The sequence below is a fragment of the Artemia sp. Qi Xiang Cuo genome, chromosome 2, assembly GCF_049724085.1.
Source record: "Artemia sp. Qi Xiang Cuo chromosome 2, ASM4972408v1, whole genome shotgun sequence".
NCBI lineage: Eukaryota > Metazoa > Arthropoda > Branchiopoda > Anostraca > Artemiidae > Artemia > Artemia sp. Qi Xiang Cuo.
The window spans coordinates 26,548,362-26,575,300 of NC_142795.1; the positions used below are offsets into that span (position 1 = coordinate 26,548,362).

At 35.4% G+C, this 26,939-nt stretch overlaps 1 protein-coding gene across 1 annotated transcript; it reads right to left on the reverse strand.

The window, feature by feature from the left end:
- Nucleotides 1–1,309: 1,309 nt before the first annotated feature.
- Nucleotides 1,310–25,685, reverse strand: LOC148955063 (uncharacterized). The gene is made up of 3 exons (XM_089108039.1): nucleotides 25,558–25,685; nucleotides 17,808–18,488; nucleotides 1,310–1,604 (listed from the first exon to the last, which is right to left on the reverse strand). The coding sequence occupies exons 1-3, from the start codon at nucleotides 25,567–25,569 to the stop codon at nucleotides 1,341–1,343; spliced, it is 957 nt and encodes a 318-aa protein (XP_088964165.1). The 5' UTR covers nucleotides 25,570–25,685; the 3' UTR covers nucleotides 1,310–1,340.
- Between the last annotated feature and the right edge of the window lie 1,254 nt (nucleotides 25,686–26,939).

Sequence of the window (26,939 nt, forward strand, 5' to 3'; positions counted from 1 at the left end):
TTTCAGTGAAGTTGGGAGGGAAACGATTGAGTCAGTTCCGATATATCTTCAAAATTGAAAAAGATTTTCTTCCCCCCTTGTGTAATGAGTCGATGGGGTTTGTTCCCGTTTATGAATATGATGTCGTAAATATAATAAAGAATTTGAAAGGTGGTTCTGCACCGGGATATGATAGAATTAACGCTCAAAATTGTACAGGAAAGTGTTTAAGTTTTGGTGTAACCCACTAACTTTTGTGATGAACCTATCGTGTGAAATAGGCATTTTTCCATCTAATCTAAAGAAAGCGAGAGTGGTCCCAGTTTTAAAGGGGGAGATCCATTGGATGTGTCTTATTACAGGCCGGTTTCACTTTCTCGACATATTCGGAACTTTTTGAAAAACCAATACATAAACAACTTTCTAATTTTTCTGAAGTTAAGGGTTTTCTGAATTTCCTATAATTTGGATTCCGTCCTGGACACTACAGAGGACGCTCTTGCTTCTCTTTCTATTTTTATAAATAAAATGATGGATCAGGGTAAAATAGCTATGGCAATACTCCTGGACATAAAGAAGGCGTTTGATTGCATGTCTCTCTATATACTGCTCGGTGAGTTAGACCACACCGGAATAAGAAGCCATATTTTTTCGTGGTTTCGAAGTTATCTTAAAGATCGAGTAATTATTGTAGGGAATGATCATTCTTCATCGAAAACAATGATATGCGGCCTGCCCTAACCCCTAAGGCTCAATACTTGGCTCTTTCTTATTCATTATTCACATAAATGATTTACAATTTATTTTTGCCCGCCGCTTAGTTCGTTGCTGCATTTTGTGCCCTAGCACTTCAATGTCTAGCCCAAGTCTGGATTCGAATTCGGGAGAAGTGTTGCAGGGCTTTGCAGATGCCACCGTAAATCGATGTGCTAATGAGAATGCTGATGGAGTAGCTCATTGACAACAAGAAACAATGGAGCGTGTTTATTTGTGGATGGATGCTAACAAGATGACGATAAATGTAAAGAAATCCCATGTTTTGTTATTTTTCACGCAAATTATTATGGATTATGACCCAGAATTTGTTTGTTAAATGTATTTGTAAGTATTTGCGATTTAGGTGTAAAGTATTAATAATACCCATCTGAATCGAATCGAATCAAATGAATTCGATGTATTATTCAAATCGAGGTTTGATCAAAAGGTCAAGTTTCTGTTGTCCACGATTACGTTATGATGACTGCCATCTTCAATTTTTAACTTCAATGTCAGCTTTTATTACGCAGCGCTGAAAGAATGTTTTTCGAGTTTTCTATAATAAATAACAATAAATAGAACACAATTTAGTCAAATTTTCACACTCATCCTATAACATTTTTTAACTCCTCATTATCTTTAGAATTTTCCAGAAAAGTTTCAGGGAAGGGGTTCCTCACACTTAAGTCGTCATCATCATCATCGTCTTCTTCAGAGGCAGCCTCTATGATTGCAGATTCAGCTAAATCCATGGATCGTTTGCCACTCCCTTCAAATTCATCTTCCATGGCCATTTCAGCGCTGCTCTCTACCATTGCCTTAGTTTCATCATCTGCTGCTATGCGGAGTTCAAGCTCCTCATCTCCAAACTGAAATAAAATTGAAACGATTTGTAATTGTAGGCTTTTGGAAATGTTACACTAAGCGCATAACAGTTCCATTGTTGGCGAATAAAATAACAATTTTCTTTAAGAAATAAAAATGCTGGAACTATTTGAGCTATTTTTCAAGGCGAAAGAACCAAAAACAAGACAAGTTTAAGAAATTAGTGGAATATACGCTGTTCCGTACTGTGGCTGAAAACTATGTATAGCCTGCATACTAATTAATAATAGACGAGTAATAACTAGTTTATTAATTAAAAGAAAACTTTAGTAAGCAGTAATAGATAATAAGTTATAATGTTTTAAAATTTATAATGATTTATTTCATAGTGTGTACAATATTTTGAATGAGCATACAGCTGAAAAATTAAACATTCATAAGATTCTTTGAAAGTATAAAATTAGTTAATTTCTTTAGAAGCAAACATTCAGCTACCATACTGACCAGGGATTAAGCTATGACTGTGTGAATGAGTAATGATTGTTTCAATTCAACTTTTTAGTCTGATCTTGAGTTCCTAATAACAAAGGTCAAGGTTAGAATCAGGGGCGTCGTTTGGAGGTGGCAAGGGGGCAGTTACCCCCCAATAATGTTGAGAAAAAAAATTTATACATTCTATGCCCTTTGACTATCCAGATATGGACCCTTCTTGCCCCCCCCTCCAATAAAAATACTGGAGATTCGCTCCTGGTTAGAATTTTACATTTTTATTTTGATTTGTTTCAATTCTATTCATGTTTGTGTCTGCTAATGATGATTTGTCAATAGTCCAATCAAAAATTCGGAAGTTCGTTCTTATTTTTTTTATTTCTACAGTCTTGAGTCCTGGTTCCTGGTTTGTTTATATGACAACAAGTAATGTGGCTGTTACAGCTTTTTAAGCTAGAGGTGTCTTTGAATTTCACCTAATCATTATAATTTTATAACCTACTAGCTTACCTGTCGTGCGTTGCTGCAACCTCAAAAGAAAATAAATTCAAGGAAAATTTCCGCTGGAGAAATCTTCCACACAGACCCCCTCCCCCCCTGTAATAATAACGATCGGGTTTTGTTTCTTGCAGAAAACTCCTCTGCAGTAAATCCTCCCAGACAGTAATAATCATCGTATTTTGGAATTTAAAAGTATCTGAAAATTAGGTTAGGACTAGTAATTTTTGTTTTACCACCCCTTCGTCATCTATTCCACGTATTCTTGTTAAGGGCCTCTAATTTCTGTCAGTACAAAGCTTATTAGGAAAATTAAGAGGGCCTTGGGGGAAGGCAAAAATCTTTAAGACCTAAAACCTTCCCGAGAGTGTACTCAGCAACTTCTTAAATTTTCTTGGGGATCGTATGAACAGTGTAGTAATGTCCACAGGATAAACAGAGAGACATAAATTCGTTTTTGTTTATAAAGATGTCATTAGATAATTTTCTTTTAGAAGATCATAAATTAATTGAAGTCGTATCATGAGCCTCGCCAAATTTTATGAAGCTATATTGCAGAAGAGCATATCTAAAAAGATAATTTTTCCCATTTCCTAACTTGAACCCCCTCTGAAACAAATTCATCCAAATACAAGTTTTGTAACCTGATTGACTCGTAACCATTCAGTTGCTTTGCATTTATTCTCTTCTTTGGATCTTAATTGTTAACCTATAAACAGTTACCGTTACCCAAGAATATGGTCATTCTACTTTCCAAATTCTTCACAAGTAATAAAATTCTTCAAATTCTTCACAAGTAATAAAACCTCGGAATCTTTTTTTAACGAGTAATAAAACTTGATTGGGAACAATTAAAATAACTATCGTCTCATTATAGGTTTAAAAACATCACTCAAAAATATATAGAGTCAGGGGTGTAAAAAGGAGGGTAGTACCTAAAAGCATAGTAACTGGGGGGGAGAGCCAGGGTATAAGACCTGCTAGAACTGAGAAAAACATTCGTAATTGATTCTTTTAAGTATATAATGACTAAAGAAATTTCTTTTGCTTTGTTGAACCCATGATTAGGATAGATTTTCCCCAAAGTTCAAATTAAGAATTACTTCGACCTAAGGAATTGAAAGAATTAACAGTGGAAGTAAAGATACGCTATAATCATGGTAGAGCAGGTTATTGCTAGAAAAGCCAATCTACAGTTAGTAGGATCTAAAAAGGAAGGTGCAGTAAATTAAGCGATCCTCAATTGATTTGTTTGTTATATGTTCAGAAAATAGGATCCAAAATCCTTTGGTTCAGTCTTCTCACATGTTTGATCTTCAAAGATGTCAGTTTTGTTTTCTTTTGAGGAGGGGGACAAGACCCCCAAATTATTCTAGGAGATGGAAGGGGGAGGCGTAGAGCTAAAGAAAAATTCCTTTTCTTAGGATGATTTCCCTCCTCCTTTATGCTCAATGTATGGGGCTTAAGATGGGGTGGTGAGGGGTCATAGACTACGATATCTTTTCCAAGTTGCAGTCAAAACGGTCCATAAATTATCAATTATTTACTCTAGCAATGAGCCAGTATGATATTATTAGCAAGAGGGATTAGGATGTTCGAAAAGTTCCTAACTGGCGATATTTTTTTTTCTTTCCTTTTTTATTGCTAGAAAGTCACTTCTTAACAAAAGTCAATTCTCTCTCTCTCTCTCTATATATATATATATATATATATATATATATATATATATATATATATATATATATATATATATATATATATGAAAGCACTCTTGCAAAGGTTTTAGGTATAGTTCCACCCCCCCCCCCTCCAAGGCCCCCTTAGCCTTTTGTTCGTATATATATCACTTTTCGCGCTGACTGAAATTAGAGACCCCTAATCCCAAATACTTGAAAGTTACTTTCGTTCACATTATTCACATTCTCTGGATATTAATTTGTTTATGGATGTCTCTATGTATCCAGCAAAACTCGTTGGGTAAGTTAATAGTCCTAACCTGATTTTACAATTGCTTTTAAATCTAAATTTACAATCGTTATTTTCAAAAGGAGAATCTTCAAGGGGAAATTTGTCGGGAAAATTTTTGAGGGGGGGGGGTAAATTTTCTGTACGAGGGAATTTCTGGGGGGAAACTTTTCGTGGAGTTTTCCGCAGGGGGAAATTTCCTGGGAGGATTTTTTTAATACTTTTAAGTTGAGAAGTACGATTCCACCATGATTGGTACGCACAACCTGGTGTAGGTGATTTTCGAAAGTGGATCTCTCCTTCGCCAAACTATACAACTAATCCTAAAACTTTGGAAGTTCTGAGGCACCTGGGCACGAAGTACCCCTCCCCAAACACGTGCAGGAATCTATTCAGAATCCGGTAAGCACGCGAGAAAGACCGCATCGAAGTCTCAAAGATATTATATGAAAAACAGGTTTCCGCTGCCTAGTAAGCTATTGCCCACTCCATGACTAAGATTCATACTTTAGTTTTTTGGGGTTGAAGGCGCAAAAAGTACCTAGCTTAGGTTACGTATTTAATATATGTTATGATTCCCCCCCTCCCCTAATGTGCAAATATATAGCCCAAATTTGTTTCTGAACTATTATATATTCATCCTATTTTGTTTTATTTCATTAGCATTAACGAAACTTCACTTCTCACGTGCTTATCGGATTCTAAATAAGTACCCACGTGCCTACCCTAATTTAAACTAGTTTCCAAAATGAAATTATTGAGGACCTTTTTGACTCTTCGGGCAAATCTTGCACTAAGTTTTTTTTTAGTTCTCTATGCGAATGTTTTGTATGTTGTCTCGCCCAATTCAAAGGGTATCCAGTTCTTAGATTGTAATAAAACCCGCTCGAGTAGTTTTGAACAATAGTTATAATGAGTTGAATAAACACCTATGACCCTTCAAGAAGAAAGTGGGATTTTAAAAGAGAAACCCGTTCAATCCACATTGAGTTATGTACTACAAGTGCCCTACATTGACGAATAATAACTCTTTAAATTCTTTAAAACTCGAATAATTTTCACTTAAACTGACCACTCTAGTTATTGTCTTGTCGCACTCCATTAATAGAATTTACGGGAGCAGATGAGCTACTTTTATTTAATGAAACCGCGAATAAACAGAGCTGTATAATTGAAACGCTGGGAAGCCAAACCGATTAAATCTATAAACAAATTACAAAGGCAAGTGACAAAAAATCCATTGCGCTACTCAGTAGCGTAATGGATTTTTTCCATTACGTAATGGATTTTTTTCCATTTTCCGTAAGTAATTTTATCACTGCCCATGAGTTTGGACAGGGGAGGGGGGGTTCTTGTCTAGCCCTCTTCAATGCTTACAGATTTGTATGATCTTTCCAATAATTTCCTGTATTTCATCTTTGGGTCATTTACTTCAAACATCGTATAGGCCTACAACAAGTGGCACGCACCACGCATTTTGCAAGTGTGCTTTTCGCAGCGATAAGAGTTGTGGCATGGCGGAAATTTGTCAACCGTTGCGAAACAAATGACACTTTGAAGTATGCAACCCCTTGTATTTTCAGACATACACGCTAGTCATTTGCATTTTTTAAAGTGTTTCCCCCCTTCCAAATACGCATGTGTATATGCCTACCACTCCCCAGCACAAGATGGTTTGGCTTTCTGGTTTAATTTCCTTAAGTGTCGTGATTATTTAAACTTTATAGTTAAGTGTATGTGTATGTCTATCAGTAACCGAGTTGCAACTGGACTCTCCAACTCCAAGACAGGAGGACAGGGTAAGTAACACCCGGCCCTTTGGCTGTGCCCATCATGGCCAAGATTTTTTCAAAGGCAATTGTGCTAGTTATTTGCCTTGGCTAGATAACATTTTTCAAGTACGGAGGGCACCGAGATTAATTTTGCCCCGAGAAACACCAAACCTTGGAGCAGCCCTGTTTACAAACACAATCCGAATTTAATTTAGTATTTTTTTTCATTTTTCGAATAACATTAGCCATTTTTCAATGAAAACTCCTAAAAACTAATTTTTCAAAATATAGGGGAGGGACTACAAATTGTGTGGGGGCCAATACCGACATGGCCCCCTCGAATTGACGGCATTGCTAACTTAGTTTGCATAGAAACCTTATTCTTAGAAGCTTTATTTATTCAGTCATTAATAACCCTCATTTCACAGGCATGCGAATATACATATCAAAGTCACAATTGGACCATCAGCAAAAAAAGAAGGTATTAACCTTCTTTTCAAACACATGCGTGATGCTTGCGTTTGAATATGAGAAGGTCCCTTTCAAGAGGCAAATTCAGGAATGGATGTAATATATTAAAAGTATGGTAACCTTGGGAGCTGATCAAAAGGGTGAGGCAGTGAGGCACCCAATCTAGCAGGGCTTGATACGTTTTGTATGAAGTCAATTCAGTCCAGGGTTGCCACACCTTTTGATTTATCACTATTTCTAGTGTTTTTGTATTGCCTAACAAAAGAAGTCCCTAAATCAGCACATAAATCACTAGATTATTGAGAAAACCAATGAATCACCCCAAAATTTTAAAAATCTAGTGATTTTTTCCAACGGGTGGCAACCCTGATTCAGTCCCTTGGTATACCCTGTTCTGTAACATTTCAGAAGAAACCAAATAAACATTGATTATAATGAAATTCTGGTTCCTGGGCTGTTAATACAAAATTTGAGAAAAAAAGGCAAATTAATACGAAAGTAACGGGTACATTTTTGAAACTTAGGGGGTTGAATGGTGATTGGGGAAGACTAAGTATATCGTACCAAGGCTGAAGCACCATCACGGTTAACCAAGGGGTCATGTCATCCTGCAAGTTTCAAGAAATTCCAAGAAAGTTTTGGAACGGATTGTTTAAAAGAGACCAGATGGTATCAGGCGAATTTAACTTGAAAAAGGAAATGAAGACGGAGATTAGTTAAAGGATTTGCCAAAGATGAACGTATTTTGTGCAACATCATGTATCTTTTCCTCTCGTCAAGGTCTTTCATGGGATGTCGTAAAAGTTAAAAATTGGGTCAAAACTTGAAATTTCGTGTCATACTCGTACCATATAGGCCAATGATTTCATAATAAAGATTCGAAAACATAACTTCCTTTGCCAAAAACTTGATGCGTCAGTACGAGGCCAATGGCCTATCAAACATGGTTTCTTACTTCCTAATGACAGTATCATGCATTAACCTAAGCGTTCAGCTGTAAAAAGAAGCAAAAACTTAGACTTTAATTACTTTCTTCCAAATAATTTTAATGATGGATCTTCCATGCATGACAAGCGAGAATGGAACAGGTACTACTTTTTAGTGAATACACACAGAAAGAGAATTTAGGAGAAAAGAGACTACTTCTTAATATTAGCTCAGGACAGAGGAAAAACAACTGAAATTAATCGAAAAAACTAGTACACAAGAGACAGAATAATGTTACTCAGATGAATAAAACAGAACCAGAATGCCTGTAACACTAGACTACTACTACTACTAACAACTCACCGCAGCACCAAGCCGCCTGAGGCTAACACAGCTACGCACGCTCCTCCTAACACTGGAGAGGTTACCGAAATAACATTATTCCTCCGAAACAACCTTGTTTCTTTAATTACTGGACGTTTTTTTCAGTTATCGAGCGATGAGCGATCAGTCAGATGAAAAATTACGGTTAAACTTACTGTTTTGATCTTCATATTAGCTCAGGGCTAAAAAATGGAAACAAAACAGAATAAAAAAAACTACTAGCATCAGTGGCCAGTGGCGTCAATTCACGAGATTTAGGGGAAGGGCAAAGCATATTTTTCAAAGTCTATGGGGGCACGTCTCTCAATTTTCAACTTTTAGAGTAAAAGTATCCAGAAAAGGCATTTTTCAATAAAACATCCCCTAAATCTACGAGGGGGCCCTGTTCCAATTGACGCTATTGCTGGTGACAGAACAATGTCTTACCCTATTTATCTTACTCTATTTTTTAAATTATCGTACTGAGCATAGGACTCCTATAAGGTTCACATTAGAGAACAAAACGATTTTCCTTGTTAGATTTTTCACAATTAGAAGTAGTGGAGGAGCCAGGGGATTTTAGCGCTAGCAAACCCACGTTCTGGTCAAAAGCTAGGGAGAAAATCGATGGGGAATGTACGAGAGAGCCATCTACATAGGATTTCTGTAGGCAAAAGGTCATTAAAGGGCGAAAGCATGTTCCTTGTGAGATTTTCAGGACATCTCAAAAGGCTGTTAGGAAAACCATGAAGTTTTTTTTTGTCTTTCGCTCTGAAACCAAAATCTTATTTCAATTTGAAAATATTTTTGCACTTTCAAAAAACTTTATAGGTATTCCTTGAGCCTGAACGTGGCATACTTGATGAATCTGGTGAAACAAATAAGTTCAAATTATATTGAGTTTTGATTTTTAGACGTTATCTTTGAAATATTTCTCGTGAAATTGTTTATCTATTAGATTTTCATTTTCTTTAAATTAGTTCAGCACTAATAGGGAATTCGACAGACAATTTCAGAAACGTCGTTTTCAAAGCCCCGTTTCATTATGGCGGAAATTTTCTTCTGGCATTTTACAGAGTGGAACGTGAATTAAGGGTTGAAATTTCAAGAAAAATGGCTCTTAGTTGAATCTGAGTTACTTCAGTGAAAGATGAACTGCATTTTTTTCCTCTTTAGAATGATTTCAATTTTTTCGTTTGGGTGGTTTGAAGGAATCCTTTTTAACACCGGGACTTTATACGTATTCACTCATGCTTAGCAGAGTAGTACCCAATTCAGTGACCGAAGGACAGGATCTTCCTCCTTTGGAACCACTTGACAATGTTTGTTTTTGTTTTTTTCATTCGGAAACTTTGCAAAATCTTCCTCAGATTCAGAGTTATGTACGCAGATAATTCAAGATCGGTTGGGTAAGTGCCTTTCAATGAGCAGTAAATCTTTGTCTGCTTTATGTCTCGTCACGTTGTATGTTACCGCGAATTGTAGAGAATATTTTTTGTCAGTAAAAGTATATGTTACCATGCATGTCCACAAAAACTGTTACTGTCAATTGGGGAGGCAGAAGTACATGAAACATTGGAACACCTGTTGATACGCCGTAAGACAATGGTCTTCTCTGGGTTTATTTTAACTATAAAACCCAATAGCCTTTGCGGGAAAAACAGATTTTTTGCTACTCCTTCAAAACTACTACTTGTTCCCATTTCAAAGGTGATGGGCTTATGGATGAAATAAACTTTTCTTTGATTTTATGAAATAGTTTTAACGTGATTTAATTGAGACACGATCATTATTTTATCCATAATTCTAATGGGGTTAAGTTATAGCTTTTTGAAGAATAGTATTTTTTCTTTCCCAGAAAATCTAGTGAGTTATATTGTTCAAACAAAACAGGAAACAACCATTGTTTATTGAATCACTTAACGCTACTCCGTAAAATCAAAAAATGCCGTGCATATACGACCGCATCCAGGGGAAAGGGTTACCCGGTTTGAACCCCTCCAAATTTTTTCCAATCCGCATAAAAGTAACAAAATAGATGTAAAAACGATTTTACACAGAAACCTTGATGGCTTGATAATCACTAACCTTTTTTACACCCCCTTCTCCCCCCCCACCCCGAACAAAATCCTGAATACGGCCCTGGTGCATAGTTTCTTGTTTATCGATAACAAGACTGATTAAAACTAGCGAGATTCTCTTATTATAAAACGTTCAGTGGATGATAAGCTGGAGTGTAATGATTTTGCAAAAATACAATAACTCCTGAAACCAGTTAAGTCTGAAATGCTTCCGTCGAAAAACTGGTAGACAAGAAGAGAATGCTTATGGGGTCATTTACCGTCAACTGCTGGGATTTACCAGGGTCAGATAGCTTTTAAGATAAAACTGATCTAATTCAGACCCAATCGCAATGAGATTCTGTTAATAATGAGTTACTTAGCGCTAATTTCAGCCAAATCCACTTTTTCACAGAATTTTTCTGATTGGCCGAAAAATTAGATTGAAATTCCTGATTGGCTCAAATTAGCGCAAGCAAAATCTCAATATAAGGGTAGGTAGTTGTCGGTTATTGGAAGCACACCTAAAAAGTGAAGTTGTTAATCCTATGAAAAAAAACATGAGGATAAAATAGTACTTTAAAAACAAAATTATGGAAACCTAAGGTAATCTAGCCTAACCCCACCCCCCATTGTGCAAATATATAGCCTAAATTATACAAGTCCAATGCATTATGTCTAAGTCAAATGCATTGTATCATCCATTACTTGTTTCTGTAGCTATGAAACCGGATTTCTGAAATGTAACCTTAGCGTAATTCTGGAATGTGTTTCCAATAACCGACAAGTACCTTAGTAAAATATCATTGTGAATATGCCTTTACGGTTCTCGTTTTATTGAACCCTCGTTTAACTGAGCTCTAGGCGTTTACCATGAGGGGGGGGGTAAAGTATTTGGACAGTTTGAAGTCAGAAAACAATTCTTTCTAGGTATATGGCCACTAAAAAATTACAGAAGAATAGCGAGGTATCTGGAAATTTTGTTAAAAAAAAAAAAAATCTCAGCATAAAGTAAATGTAATGTTTCATTTAAGTGTTTTTTCCACCGTACATTTGGCTTTAAAATACACTTATCTGTTTATCTATCTAATATGCAAAATAATTGTACCAAACACATTTTGCTTGCAGACCCGCTATACTTTATCTCCCCTCTAATGTGAAAATCTATAGCCCAAATTTATTTCTAAAGTAACGAAGAAACTAACGAAACGACCGGTGTTCTCGAATTTTACACAGCGTAAACTTGAGTGAGTGGCGCATAATACACAAGTACCAAAATTCCTTCCCCCTGCGGAAATTAAGAAAATAAAACTCAAATAAAATTTTCAAATTTGGAAAGCATTATTTTCCACGGGGGATATTTTCCGGGGGAGGGTATTTTTCGCGGGGGTATTTTCTGGGGGGGGGGGTATTTTCCGCGAGGGTGAATTTTCCGGGATGGGGGGTAATCGCCGGGAGGGTAAACACCAGCCAACGAACTGAATCCACTTAACTGGACCCTCGTACAACCCAACCACCGTTTTAACCCGACCCCCATGCACCTCAATCTCTGTTTGCCCAAACCCCCATTTAACACAATCCCCGTTTTACTCAACTCCCATTCAATTCAGCCTCATCGAACTCAACTCCCGTATATCTCAACCCTTCTTCCGCTCAACCCCCGTGCAACTCAACCCCCTTCAACTAAAAATCCTTGCAACTCAATAGTCATTCAAGTCAATCCCCGTTTATTTCCATCGTCTTTTACCTCAAACCCATTTAAGTCAACTCTTGCATAATTCAACTCCCGTTTAAGTCAATCCAAATTCAACTCAACTCCAGTGCAACTCAACTTTAACTCAAACCTCCATTCAACTCAAAACCAGTGCAATTCAACCCTAATTTAACTCAACCCTCATACAAAACCTACCTCCGTTTAACACTACGCTATTTGACTCAACCCTTATTCAAATCAATCCCATTCTATACTCGACCCTCCTTAGATCAATGATATACCTAGAAAATGTAATTCACCCCTTTTTTTTGGAAGTGATAAAATTTTACTCGAATGAAATAGTCTTTACAGAGGGACATGGGGACATTCCCCCTAGAGTTTCTGCTCCTACCCCCTTAGCTTTAGAAATATATCTTTTTTAGGGGTGGGGGTCGCTGAAATGCCTTTTTTGTATTTTAACTGATTTTTTAAATGACAAATTCGGCTCCTTTATATTAACAAAAAATGCATTCCCCCTAACTTTCCGCGAATTGACATCAGTGCTTCACTTTGGAAAAATACGTTGAAGTCATCAATTATCTAAAAAGTCAAGAAATCATTGCGCGGGAGTTTAGTTATCCACACATCGACTGTCTTGGAACTGCTAAGGATATCCCATTGTCTGCTACAAGTTTACGCAAATTTTTACTTCCTCCTCGACGTGATGTGACCCTGTACTTGACTAACTCTGTCAGTCTATGTCCTCGCTTCCACTCTTCTGATTCTGCCTATGTTCTTTTCGGTCCTAGGCTGTTACTCCTCCCCTCACCGGAAAATCATCTGTATTTCCCTGAGCATTCTTGCCTGTATTTTAAAATGTAGATAGAATATTCCAAAATCCATTCTTTTCTTCGTTCTTTTTATTTGTCTTACTTTCCCTTTGACTGGCTAATGCTCATTCTCCCACAAAATACCCCTCTCCACGGACCATTCCCCCAAAAAATCCCCCCTCGTAAAATTCCCCTGACATATAAAATTGAGTCGCCAATGACAAACCACAAAAAATTAAAAAGAACAAAGAAAAGAAGAAATTTCGGGAAATTCTACCTATATATATATATATATATATATATATATATATATATATATATATATATATATATATATATATATATATATATATATATATATATATATATATATATATATATATATATATATATATATATATATATATATATATATATATATATATATATATATATATATATATATATATATATATATATATATAAAATACTACTACTATTACTGCTAACAACACTGCAGCACTAAGCCACCTGAGGCCAACACAGCTACGCACGCTCCTCCTCTATTCCAATCTATTCAAAACCTCCCTCTTTACACCCTCAAAAGAAGTTTCCATTTCACTTAAATATTTCCTTACAACATCTTCCAATACACGTATGCATGTGTCATTCATGTACAACATCCAAAAATACATGTAGAATATATGATGTAGAATATCGAATAGTATTTTTTCTACATTTTTATTTCGTTTAACTTTTTTTCGTGTTTTGGGGGTCGGAATTATCATAGCAGGGTAAGATAAAGCTTTAAGAAATTAATTTGGATATGAGGCTAGTGGTTACTGTGGAAGGTGTGGCTTAATTTAATTTAAATAATACGGAGTCAAACAGTCAGAACCAAGCAAACTTATTTGGACAGAATTCCTTATTTCAAATAAGCCCTTTTTTATTCTTTTTATTTGTCTTACTTTTCCCTTTGGCTGCTAAATTTTAAATGTGGAATGGGGGGAGGGGGTTTCCAGGGTGTTATTCTCTGTATTGTGAGTCAGTCGGACACCGTTTTTTAGGTTTATATAAAAGCGAGCTATTGCTTTAAGTATCTGTTAAGCATTTTATGCTGTCTGTTAAGTGCATGACAAATCGCACATCTCGTTCAATATTGTGCAGTCCAGCACCTCTCTCAGATTCTGTTAGTCTTCTCTCAGCCCAAGTCTCCACTCCTTCGCTTCTGTTTCTCTTCCAGTGGTGTACATGAAAATGAGCTATTGGTTTGAACCCCTTGCTTATAAACCATTTTGATTCCTTATTAGGCCTAAATAATATTATATCCAAAAGGATGAACAAGTTTGGATGGGTTTTATGATTTCCGACTAGATAATTTGTATTTAAATTAGACCTAAGGATATTGACTCCTTTTGGTAAAACCCCGATGATGAAGCATCAGCCAAAACATTGTCCGAAACCGAATTTTCTGGTTTGAAACAACCAAAATCAAAATGTGTTCAGGATTTAAAGTAATGATTATGGTTTTATTTTAAGATTTACTGTATTCAGAAAAAAAAATGAATGCAAAATAGTGATGAAGCAAAACCAAAGATGTTAAGCCAAAGGAGTTTTTCTTTTCTTGAAACTCGCACTTGGCTTCAATCAATTAAGATCAAGATTGACCCAGGATTGAAAGTAATGATTACGATTTTATAAGACTTGCTATGTTAAAAAAAAACAATTAAAAAGAAAATTAAAACAAAATTGAAGGGAAACCACAAGGGCGGATCCAGGATTTTTTTTTGGGGGGGGTGTACTAATTTTTGACTCAGTTTTCGACTAATTTTACTGATTTTTACCTAGGTTTTTACTAATTTTCGACTTATTTTCGACTCGGTCAAACATTTTGGGGGGGGGGGGGGTTCAAACAGGGTACCCCCCCCCGCTGGATACAGTCTTGGGAAACCAAAAATTCTAAGCCAAAAATAGTCCGAAATCAATATTTATTGCTTGAAACTCGCACTTGGTCTTAAACAACTAAAATCAAAATTGCCTAGGATTGAAAGTAATGATTATGGCTTTACTTAAAACTTTCTATATTAAAAAAAAACAATCAAAAATAGAATTAAAGATAAAATTGAACCCAAACCAAAAATTTTAAGCCAAAGAAACAGTCTGAAATCAATCTCTATACTGTAGAGCCTTCTAACCTAGTATGCCTAGGGAGGGGAGCAATCGAATGAAGTTGAGAGGTTTTTACAAAGAGCATTAATAAATAAAATTTTCTTTTAAATTTTCTTCAGTCTGCAGTCAGTTGAAATCTCGTTTTTTTTTATTTTATTTTAAGGGAAAATACAAAAGGTTGATTTTAAGATTGGTTAGAAGTTTGTTAAATTAAATTTTGAAAAATGAAAGAATTCAATTGGGAAATCAGTGACGAAAATGCCTTGATTTTGATCATCGAAACATTTGAAAATCCTCATTTTTTATTTTTTAAATAATGGTTTTTTTCACAGATAAATTTTTTGAATTTTTTGTTCTCTTCAATGTCTATGCATTTTTTTAAAAGAAGAACACTGTATTTATTACTTAGGTACAGGGACTGCAAATTCTCTGCGAACAAGATTGCAAGTGTGACTAAGACAGTGACTTTTCAATTTAGTTATTCTATTAAAATTTTTATGAAAGTGATGAGTGAACACAAACTTTCATTTGGAACCATAAAAGAATTATAAAAAATATCTGAAGAAATCTACAATTCGAATCAATCCTGCAAAACCCGTGGAGTGACCGATGATGTGACATTATGTGTGGATTTTTTTTCCCTTTAAGTTTCTACTCGTAACTGATTATCATGTCGGTATAAAGTGCCTCAAATATAAACTTTTATTCAGTTTGGAAAATTATTTTTGGTAAAATAATTTTGAAAAAATGGGGGCAAAATCTGTAAACTTTTGAATGTTATCTTGCAATGTATATTGGGTTCTAGAACCCTAAAAGGGACACGGATCTCTGGAATTTATGTTGCTTTGTCCTTTGGAAATGAGAATCAGAAAAACTAGGTTTATAATACCAGAAGGTAGAACTCGGACAATTTTAATATAGTAGAACGTGTTTCTAGAACCTTGGAAATCATTATAGATACGGATTTCCGAAGTGTTTGAGTTAGTTCCTTTCGTGCAGTACTTTTGTAAAGTTCTTCTCTTGTGCTTGTTTTCAAACCATGTATATAGACTTTGTAGAATAAATGCACAGTTTATAGTAAAGACACTCTTCTTCTATCTCCTCCCACGTGAACCCTTAGCTCTGGAAGATTCGGCTACACGCATACCAATAATAGATGATATCAATGTAAACCGAGACAAGGCTGTACCCAGGATTTTTTTTTGGGGGGGGGGAAGGGTGTTACTCAAGGATATTTTTTCGGGGAAGGGGCTTACACCAAAAAATCCTCAAAAACGCATAAAAAACATTTCAATTGTAAAAGATACAAACAAAAAATAAACGTTGAATATGAAAAGATATGAGAAAATAGAGGGGGAAACGACCTTAAATAATGCGAACTAAAGTTTCAATAATTAAAAGACCTATCTTCGCAGTATAGTATTAAAAAATGGCTGAAGACGACCATCAAAGTGAACCACATTTAGATATTCAATTGCAAATAAATCTCGTTAGTCCCCAATCTAGTTGACCTAATATTTTGTTTTGAAATAGTAGAACTTTTTGAACTTGTATTTTCATAAGACAAAGTAAGGGAATCATATTTAATAAGGCTACTTTAATGGGACTCAAGGAGCCCCCCCCCCTCTCTTATGGGTCTGTACTGAGTGTAAGGTTCCTATGAATATACTTTTTACTTCGATGGTTTATGAAGCTTTACAACTAAAAACGACGGTTTTAGGAAGCGTCTATGTTTATAAAATTGCGAAGATTCCAGTCTAAAACATAAGCCTTACTCTGGTTCATTTCAATTCTGTCATTTTTTTTGCTTTATTGATTTACTGTATTTAAAAAAAATGGGAATTTTATAAAAAGCAAACAAATTATCTTGACATGAAATCAAGAGAAAGTGCAATAAACTTAAAATAAAAAGCCTGCATAAAGGCTTAAATAACTCACTTGATCCTAAGTTACATTTATTATAATTTACCCTAATTTGAACTTCAAATTTTTGTCAATAACAATTCTCAAGATCGTTAAGAAAAAGTAAAAATGATTCCCAAGAATATTAAAACTAATAGGCTACCAATATACTAAACACTCTTTGTCTTGCGGTTTATGAAGCTTTACAATAAAAGCAACTAATCTTTTTTTTTTCTTTTTTTACGAAATCAACAAGAAATAAATTAGCTGTAAATTATTGAAACTCATTGCACTTTTTAATGAGGCTATTTGTGCACCAGAGGGCAATGATCCTTTCTGGGATTGGAGGAATGTAGAACACTCTTGAGAAAGGATCATTTGAAGAAAAAGTGTAGGTATTAAGTGATGCCCCCCCCCCCCCTTCAGGGTGCCATAAAATTTTTCTCACTCCTTCAGTATTTGATGTCATTTGCTACCTTGGCATTTTGCCAAAATTCTGAATTCGAAATGTAATTATATAAATTTTTTGAATTTTTTTTTTCGCAAGAACCTTTTTTAATTTTGACGAACAGCTTCAAAAACTGCTACAAGAAAACTGTAGGTGCAAAACAAAATTATTGCATTTTGAATGAATCAAAACATATTCCTTAGGATAATCTGGGAACAATTAATATTTAGTCTTCTGAATAATGCAATATTTCTAGATTTTTTGGAAAAAATATCACTCATAAAAAAATACTATCTGAAACTTGTGGATGATGCAAATAATCGGAGCATATTCTCAACTTCAGCGTAGAAAAATAAGTTCTATTAAATAATACAATCATGTATATTAGCTCGTGAACCAAAAGCTGTGTTTATCAGTGCGAGTAATCTTTGACAATAGCCCAAACAGGCATCAAGGGGGGTCTTCGGGCCTACCTTCTCTAGTGTCATGATTTTTTCCCCAAAATATTGATCAATTTAACGACCGTGCACCTTGTATTTGATGTTAGACGGAAGTACTCCCCCCCCAAAAAAAAAACGTCAACAGTCCTCAGGTAAGCGCCCTAGCTTACTAAAGTTTACTTTTCGTGCAATTTTCGTAAAAAGGCCCAAAAAGTTTGAGAATAATCCAGATTTCACTTACCTGAACTGCACTTTCTTTTTGTAAAATTATTTCGTTAACTTCACCTCGCTGTTCTGCCAGGCCATCCGCAGGTTTCTCTGATATTTCTGTTTCTGCTTTGTTATTGGATAGATCTCCTGAATTACCAAATGGTGTCTCAATATAAACGGGAGTTACAGGGTCCTGCTCTCGATTCGTCTCTTCTTGAGGAACAGTGGGGTTAAAAGTGGCTAGAGGATAGGGTCTGAGGGCAGCAGATAAATACGGATTTCCATTAAATGGCCGCCGTATTGAGAAATAGACTACTCGAGGGTAATCAAATTGATAATCAAATTCTTCATACGGGTTTACCTGAGGGTAATATTGTTGACCCCGAAAGTAAAATTGCTGGTTCTGGAAAGGATTATAAAAGTAGTCTTCGGATGGGAAATAGGTTGATTGATACATTTTATTTTGGTTTCTGAGAGGTAATCGCTGTTGCATAGCATAATTGGGGTTTCTCAACATATTCCTATAATTTGCAGATTCAATTGTATGTCCAAATTCTGCTGGCACTCTTTGTACTGGTGCTTGAAATCCTCTGTGAACTGTTGAAGGCATTGCTATGTTATCATCATAAACTTCTGAGAAACTTTCGAATTGGTCATCGTTAGGAAAGGTTGGTGCCGCTACTGCAACACTGACAGTAGCTAGTGAAATTACCTAAAAGAATAAGATAGTAAAACATACAATAAAAAAGAAAAAAAATCAAATCAGAGATCCGACTTAAATCGTAATATGCACACGGGCAATGAAGTAATGGTCAATGCAAGTTCACTCAGTAAAGAAGGATCAAAATCAGTCACGCATGGGACAGTGAATGAAGTTTAAAACAGAAAAATGTGTGGCTAGACCCCATAATAATTTTGAAGAACTTGGGACATCCTACGCTCGTGCAAATTAGAGTAATCGTATTATTTCGCGTGAGAGAGGCGGATCAGTAAATTCTGCTGCTAGTGGTCTGAGTTTTGGAAGCGCTGCTTCTGTATTTAGTATAGAAGAAAGGGACTGGGATGGTTTTTCTGGTGGGTAGTATCATACCCCCGTTAGTTAAGAACCTGCGGGGGATTTAGCTCAGCAGAGTGTGAGACAGGGCAAAAGAAATAGTAAGAACATTAGCCCTTTAGAGCAGGATGAAGGCGCAAAAAAAATGATTGAGATCGTAAAATGGACAATAAAGGTTCCTCTAAATTTTCCTAGATTTCTTTTAATTTTCTAGAAAAATAGAAATCATTTTTTCTAGCATACTAAATGAAAAAAAGAAATAGCGGACCGAAACTGACGAAGCTCCGAAAGTAAACTTTTTTGGGGCCAGACTCAGGTAGAACGTGTAATTATCGCTTAAGGGCCCGAGATAGAAAATTCTGTATCTCTTCTGGATTTCTAGGACATGATTATGGAAAGATTAATCAGGAAATCACAAATTTCAATTTTTTATTCTTTCACGGAATTTTCGGATCTTCAAGAATTTCCAGTTCATATAAAGCTGACACCCTGAGGTAGACAGAACCAACTCCTGCTACAATCCGACTTATAACTGGGAGGAGGGGAGAACGCTGTCATTTGCACATGTACCAAAATGAGTTATAACATCTCAACTGAACTTTATGGGAAGTAAAAAACAGCGTTCTAGCTGCGTCTATAGCGTGATTGGACTGAAAGTCAGGTAAGCCACAAAGCAGACCTGTGGTTCCTCCGATTCTTCCTCTTCCCGCAAGGTTTTTACCAGAAAAGTCGGCATGTTGCGGCTTGTTGGAAGAAGAGTCATACAAGAAGTCTAATCAGAGTTAATATGAGTTGAGGCACAAAGGGGACTCGCGGCCCTTCCAATACAACCCTACCACCAACTTTTTAGCTGAAAGGTAGGTAGTTCTTTTTCAATTATCTGCTTGAGGTAGGGAATCTTAGGGCAGGAAAATTTGTCTTCATACAAATGGTGACGTAATATAAATCACAATACAATGCAATCATGTACTTTCGCAATATTAGTCAAATGTTTGTTGGGCAATCAATGAGTGATAAGACATAGAATAAAATTGTTCTTGGTATCAATACAACAGATATAAAAAATAGGCTTTATGTTTTGAGGCAAAATAAAGGAGCCTTAGATTGCACATGCTACATATTAAAAAATAACAATATGATTTGAGTAAAGTTTTAGGTTTTGGGGCCAAGTAATACAGCATTAGCTTGTATTCGAAGTGCATATTACAACAAACAATATGGATTAGCTGTCAGGAAATACAGAATAAAGCTGGTTTGAAGCCACCATAACAGCCCTTAGGGCAAGGGTTGTAATTTATGCCCTGGGGGCACATACGGTATTTATAGAAAGCGTTGTCGATTCATAGGCAGCGCAATCGCACTGCCTACGTAAAAAACGGTGTTGGCACAATTTATTATTTTATTTTTTGTTTTTGTTTTTTTCCATACCAGGGCACTTCGTATCGAAGGAGTTGTCGTAGAAACTTCGAAAAGGGCTCATTCGATTGGAAGCTGGAGTGGCTTGTGCCCTTTTTAATAGTCGAAAGTGATTGGAAGGCACCTAACACCCCACACCTACCTTTCCCCCAAACATATCCAATCAAAATTTTGAGATAGCCATTTTATTCAGCGTAGTTGATTTCCAGCGAGAAAATATGTTTTGAGGAGGAGACTCCCCCACAACCGTCAGTGCAGGGGTTTTAAGTTATGCCCTGGGGGCATATAAGAACGATGTTGGCACAATATATTATTTATTGTTTTTTTTCTTTTAGACCAGGGCACTTCGTATCGAAGAAGATGTCGTAGAAACTTCAAAAAGGGCTCATTCAATTGGAAATTGGAGTGGCTTGTGCCCTTTTTAATATTCGAAATTGATTGGAAGGCAACTAACACCCCTTCCACGCCCACAATTAAAGTAGTAGCCATTTTGTTTCACGCAGTTCGAAGTTCAGGAAATTATACCTTTGAGCAGGACACTCCCCCCACAGTCTTCAGGGCAAGAGTTATAAGCTATGCCCCGTGGGCATAAAAGGTTTTTATTTAAATATTTGTCGTAGAAACTTGAAAAAGGGCTCATTAGATTGGAAATTCAAAGGGCTGGAAATTAAAAAAACTTTTTCCACAAAATAAGTTTTTCAAAGAAAAGTAAAGAACTCCATTAAACAAAAAATAAGCAAAAGTAAAATCAAATAATCTACCAAGCGTGAAACTACTACAAATCAGCATCGATAAATAAATGAAACCCAAAACGAACAGAAATTACAATAAATAACCGAGTCGAACTCAAAACGAGCAGAAATTAACATAAGTTGGGCTCAAAACCCCTATGCCTTCCCAAGGCCAGACCATAATTTGCACTTTACGGAAAAAATATAAATGTTTTTACTTTTGTAACTTTAATAAATCAAATAATATTAAAATTTTGATTACTAAATATCAGTATATGTATATTAAACTGACAATGCACATTCATATGTATTTTTTTCAGTAAAGTGCAAATTTTGTTCTGGCCTTGGGAAGGCAATGGGGTTTTGCACCCAACTTATATTAATTTCTACTCGTTTTAAGTTTGACTCGGTTAATTATTGTAATTTCTGTTCGTTTTGGGTTTCATTTATTTATCGATACTGATGTGTGGTAGTTTAATGCTTGGTAGAACATTTGATTTTATTTTTGCTAATTTTTTGTTTAATGGAGCTCTTTGCCTTTCTTTGAAAAACTTATTTTGTGGAAAAAGTTTTGTTAATTAATCTTATGAAAATGCAGCTGTTAGTAATATTTAAGCTTAAAATTTTGTTTAGGACCGCAGAAATGCTTTTTCCAAATTTACAGGGGTATTAGTGAAAAGCTCTTGAATTTTGTAGGGGAATGGAACAAATCGGTAGAATTAAGGAGCGAATTGGTAGAATTAAGGAACGAATGTTTGAAGGAATTAATATTGATGGAATTAATTGGATAAGAATTCAAAGGAAGAAGAAATTCGGAGACATTCTAAAGCTAGGGGAAATTTTGAGTCTTTAACTGAAGCATAGAGCTCTTTTCTTTTCTGGAGGCTGACGATGGACCGTATTTATGTCTTTGATATTAAGTGCTGTCGGTAGTTCGTTTTCTTACGGCCCTCGTTGGCTTTCTATGCAAATTATTATCAATGAATATTGTTCACGTTTTATTCATGTATAAACCAAGCAGAAATAGTCACATAATAATCCAAACTTAAACCGAGAAGAAGTTACTAAGAATGAATAAATAAAATTCCGAACGAAAAGATATAAAAATGAGTAGCCGTATTTAACATGAAGATAGCAGATACTGCTATGAATAAATAAATGATTAAAGAAGGAACTAATACAAAATGAATAATGTTGTCAAGCTTCAAACGAGCACGAGTCACCTAAAATTATCTACTTTCTGCAGGCTGACGATGACAGCAATATAACGTGTACAATGTGCTGTCAGTTCTTCGTTTTTTTTTTGTCACAGCCCTCGTTAGCCTTGTCCCTACAGTGTAGCCCTATATATATATATATATATATATATATATATATATATATATATATATATATATATATATATATATATATATATATATATATATATATATATATATATATATATATATATATATATATATATATATATATATATATATATATATATATATATATATTTATGTATATATATATAGAGCAACGCGGCTTAATAGTAACCGAAAATCTGAAAAACTGAATTTTGATGTCAATAGATATATCAGAAAAAGTGGCTTATTATGTTGATATCAAATATATGATTCATTAAGTTTAGTGTTACCCATCAAATGCTACGAGCCTGAGAAAATCTGCCTGAGTTTCGAAAAAGGGGAGAGACATCCCGGAAAAGTCAAGGAATTTTAATGAAAATCACACCATCAGATTCAGCGTATCCAAGAACCATACTATAGAAGTTTCAAGCTCCCATCTGCAATGACGTACAATTTTATATATTTGCCAGAAGAAAGATCATGGATGCGTGTTTATTTATTTTTCTTTTTCCCAGAGATGATCGTATCAAACCAATAGTCCTAGAATATCGGGGAAGGGCATATTCGAACAGAAATTAAAAGTTATAGTGTCCTATATTTAAGGGACCAAAGAGATTGGAGGGCATGTAGCCCCCTTCCCACCCCATTTTTCCTCAAAGTCGTCCGATCAAAATTTTGAGATAGCTATTTTGTTCATCATAGTTGAAAAGTCCAGTAACTATATCTTTGGGGATACTTTGAACCCCCAAAACAAATGGGAAAAGGTATGCAAGTCAAAATTTGACCATTATTTATGCATAGTATTTGTTATTGGGAAATATACAGACATTTTTTCTGAAGGGGGGGATTCTGATAGGAGTATTTTCCATGGGGAGAATTCTCCGTGGAGAGGGAATTTTCTGGGGGTGAACTCTCCAAGAAAAATTTTACACTGGGGGAATTTGCCGAAATTCCTATACGAAATTCTTTTTATTTGTCTTACTTTGTCTTTGCCGACTCAATTTTACTTATGGAGATTTAAAGGAGAATTTCCCTGGGGAAATTTAACGGTTTGGAATTGTCTAGAGTTTTATTTTCGTAGGGGTGATTTTTCACGGGAGAAATTATCCATGGAAGAGGTTTCCATGGGATTAATTCTCCAGTGGACATTTTCTACGGCAGCAACTTTCTAGAAGGGGGGGGGGCGGGGGGATTTGCGGGAAAACTTTTTCACGGAGGAGGGAATTTTCAGCATGATTTTAAAAACAATCAGAAATAAGTCTTTTCAAATGAAATTGCGCTAAGAAAAATTTTTCACCCAGAATCGTCCGCAAGGAGTTTTCCGGGAGTATTTTTCAGCTAGAATGGAACTGGAGGAAATTTCCTGGCAGAGGGAGGGGTTTACGTGGGAGAAACTTCCCATGGACGGATTTTCCGTGAGGAGAAGGAATCATCCATGGAGGGGAGCCGGATTTTCCGGCATTATTTAAACATGATCAGAAATTAAATAAAAAACAAATTTTGGTAAATATTTACCAAATCATATAATTGAGTTACGACTAAAGTGAATATACCACTCGATGCCTTTTCTTATGTTCTTTATGGATATAATAATCATTTTTGTCGGAAAATAATTTTAGCCCCCACCCGTATATATAACAATTCAGGGTATATATTTGCACATTAGAGGGGTGGGGGAATAGTTTAAACTTACCTCTCATTTACACCAGAAATAAAATTACCCCCACCCCCACCCCTAATGTGCAAATATATACCCTGAATTGGTATATAGAGGGGTGGGGGCTAAAATTCATTACCGACAAAAATGATTATTATATCCGTAAAGAGCAAAAAAGGCATCGAGTGGTATATTCACTTTAGTTGTAACTCAATAATATGATTTGGTAAATATTTACCCAAATTTTTCAACTGAAACTAAGGAGCAACATCAAAACTTAAAACGAACAGAAATTATTACGTATATTAAGTGCGTTGCCCCCTCATCAATACCTCGCTCTTTACGCTAAAGTTTGAATTTTGTCCCAATTTTTTAAGAACGACTGCTGAAACACAAGGGTTATTAAATTAGAATAATAAGCTTTTTTAAAAATTCCAAAAGCTTTAGTGTAAAGAGTGAGGTATTAAGAAGGGGGCAGCCCCCTTCATATACTTAATTATTACTGTTCGTTTCAAGTTTTGATGTTGCTCCTTACTTTATGTTGAAAAACACTTGTTTTTTAATTTAACATATAAAAATTATAAAAAATTTAGCGTAAAGAGTGAGGTATTAAGGAGGAAGCAACCCCCATCATATACGTAATAATTACTATTCGTTTCAAGTTTTGTTGTTGCTCTTTACTTTCAGTTGGAAAACTTGTTTTTTTTTTATTTAATATATAAAGGCTTGGTGATTTTGCTTTCTTTTTCAAATTGGATTTACTTGGTAGGCCTAAAATGAACCAACTATTGACGAGAAATAAGCACAAGATATAATGGCAGCCAGGTTTTGTATACAGCCTAGGGCTATATCTGGCTCCATGGGGGGACTGGGACACAATTATTAAATTTAGAAAGAGCATTGAACGGAGGATCGAATAGCATATTTATTTTTTCCTATCCTGTATCCGCCCTATAGTAAATCTTAACCCAGAAGAGCCTACCCAATAAATTTAGGCACTGCTGTACTACTTGTAACACACGCGTCATATTATATAGGGAAGATTCTTAAGAAACTATTCAAACGAGTTTCATTCAATCAGGGGCGGATCCAAGACTTTTTTTAGGGGGGGGGGACAAAATAGGTTGATCCGATAAACTTGCGTTAGGAGCAAGTTAATTAAAGCAAACTTGCGTTAATTAAGTAAATTACACTGCTTTATACGACGTTAGGGGAGGGGTGCGCGCGCCCCCTCCCCCTGGATCCGCCACTGCTTTCAATAGAGAATTAAATTGGAAACCGTGGTTTGTCATTGCGTTTACAATATTTAAACTATTGTTTTTTGGGGTTTAGGGGGGAGGTACCTTGGTTAGGTTACATATTTAATATCTGCTCTGCCTTACCCCCTTCCCCCCCCCCCTAATGTGCAAATATATAGCCGAAATTCGTTTCTAAACTATTTTCATCCTATTTTGTTTTATTTCATTAGCATTAACCAAACTTAACTTTTCGCGTGTGTTACAGGTAGCGCAAAAGTACCTAAATATATTTCACTATCTAAAACCAAATCTATTTAGAAAAATATTCCATCTTACCCAAAGTTGCATTTTATGAAACAGTTACAAGAAGACTGAACCAACAACTTGAAATTTTTCTATTAGGAAGATTTATTTGATGACGCACCGGGATATATTCGCACCAATCCAATATAGACGACGTTCTAGCCTGCGGTTAGCCATGATAAGATACGCTTCTTGAGCTGGTCGTCAAACCATAAACCATAAAAGGCCTGTAAAAAGAGAGAAAAGACAAACGGTTAATACAGAGTTCATTGAGATTCAACTTAAATAACTGACCAATTCTTTCTGGTTGCACATTATTTTTTTTCACTTTCTCTGGAACGTCTGATAGTCCGGGATCAGTGGTCGTAAAAGATGTCTAAATTAACACGAAGATGAACCTTAAATTAAACGTCATGTTGAACAAACTGGCGTTAACACACTTTGCCACCAAGTTTTTAATTTATTTAAAATTTCATAAATTTATTTAAATTTTGTTAACGCCTGATAGTCCGAGTTCAGTGGTCGCAAAAGATGCCAAAATTAACACGAAGATGAACCTTAAATCAAACGTCATGTTGAACAAACTGGCGTTAACACACTTTGCCACCGTGTTTTTAAATTTATTTGGTTTAAATTAATTTTAAGAATTTTTTCAAAAAATATTTTTTTAAGGAAAATTTAAGAGCAATATCATAACCAAAAACTAACTGAAATAAAGTCAAACAGTTCGCGGTAATGAACCAGAGGACCAAATGTCTTTAAACATTCGAAGAAAGTTTTAAAAAAGAAATATAAATTAAGCCTATATATTTATTGGCTATTATGATTTCTTTTTACATCGGAAATAAACCCCTCAAATAAGCAAAGTGTCAAATTGTTATATAATTTACATATTACACGCTTAAAATATAGTACACCAATAAAAAAAAATCCATGCAGATCAAATTTTATCCCTCAGTTTTGCTGGTTAGGATTGAACTCAAGATTAAGACCCATCTGAAACTAAGAACTAAATCAAGAATTAAAAAACAGAATTTTCATTTTGTATAAACACTACAATCTATTTATCAGGCGCCGTCTTTACAGTTTTTTGTTGGCCTTGGTAATAGGAAAATTCATTACCTCCATCGTCAAAGCTCTCCGTTGTTAGGTCGGGTCAAGCCTCTTAATCATAAGGTTAAAAGCAAATTTCACATCCCAAGTCTATTAGATTATTAATCGTGATATAAAAAAAGAAACAAAAATCAGAGAATTACATGAAAGTATACAAACCACTACTACTACTAACAACTCACCGCAGCGCCAATCCGCCTGAATTAAACACAGATATGCGCACTCCTCCTCCGTCCTAAACTATTTAAACCTGTCTCTTTACATCCTCTCAGGAAGTTCCCATTTCCCTTAAATCTTTTCGT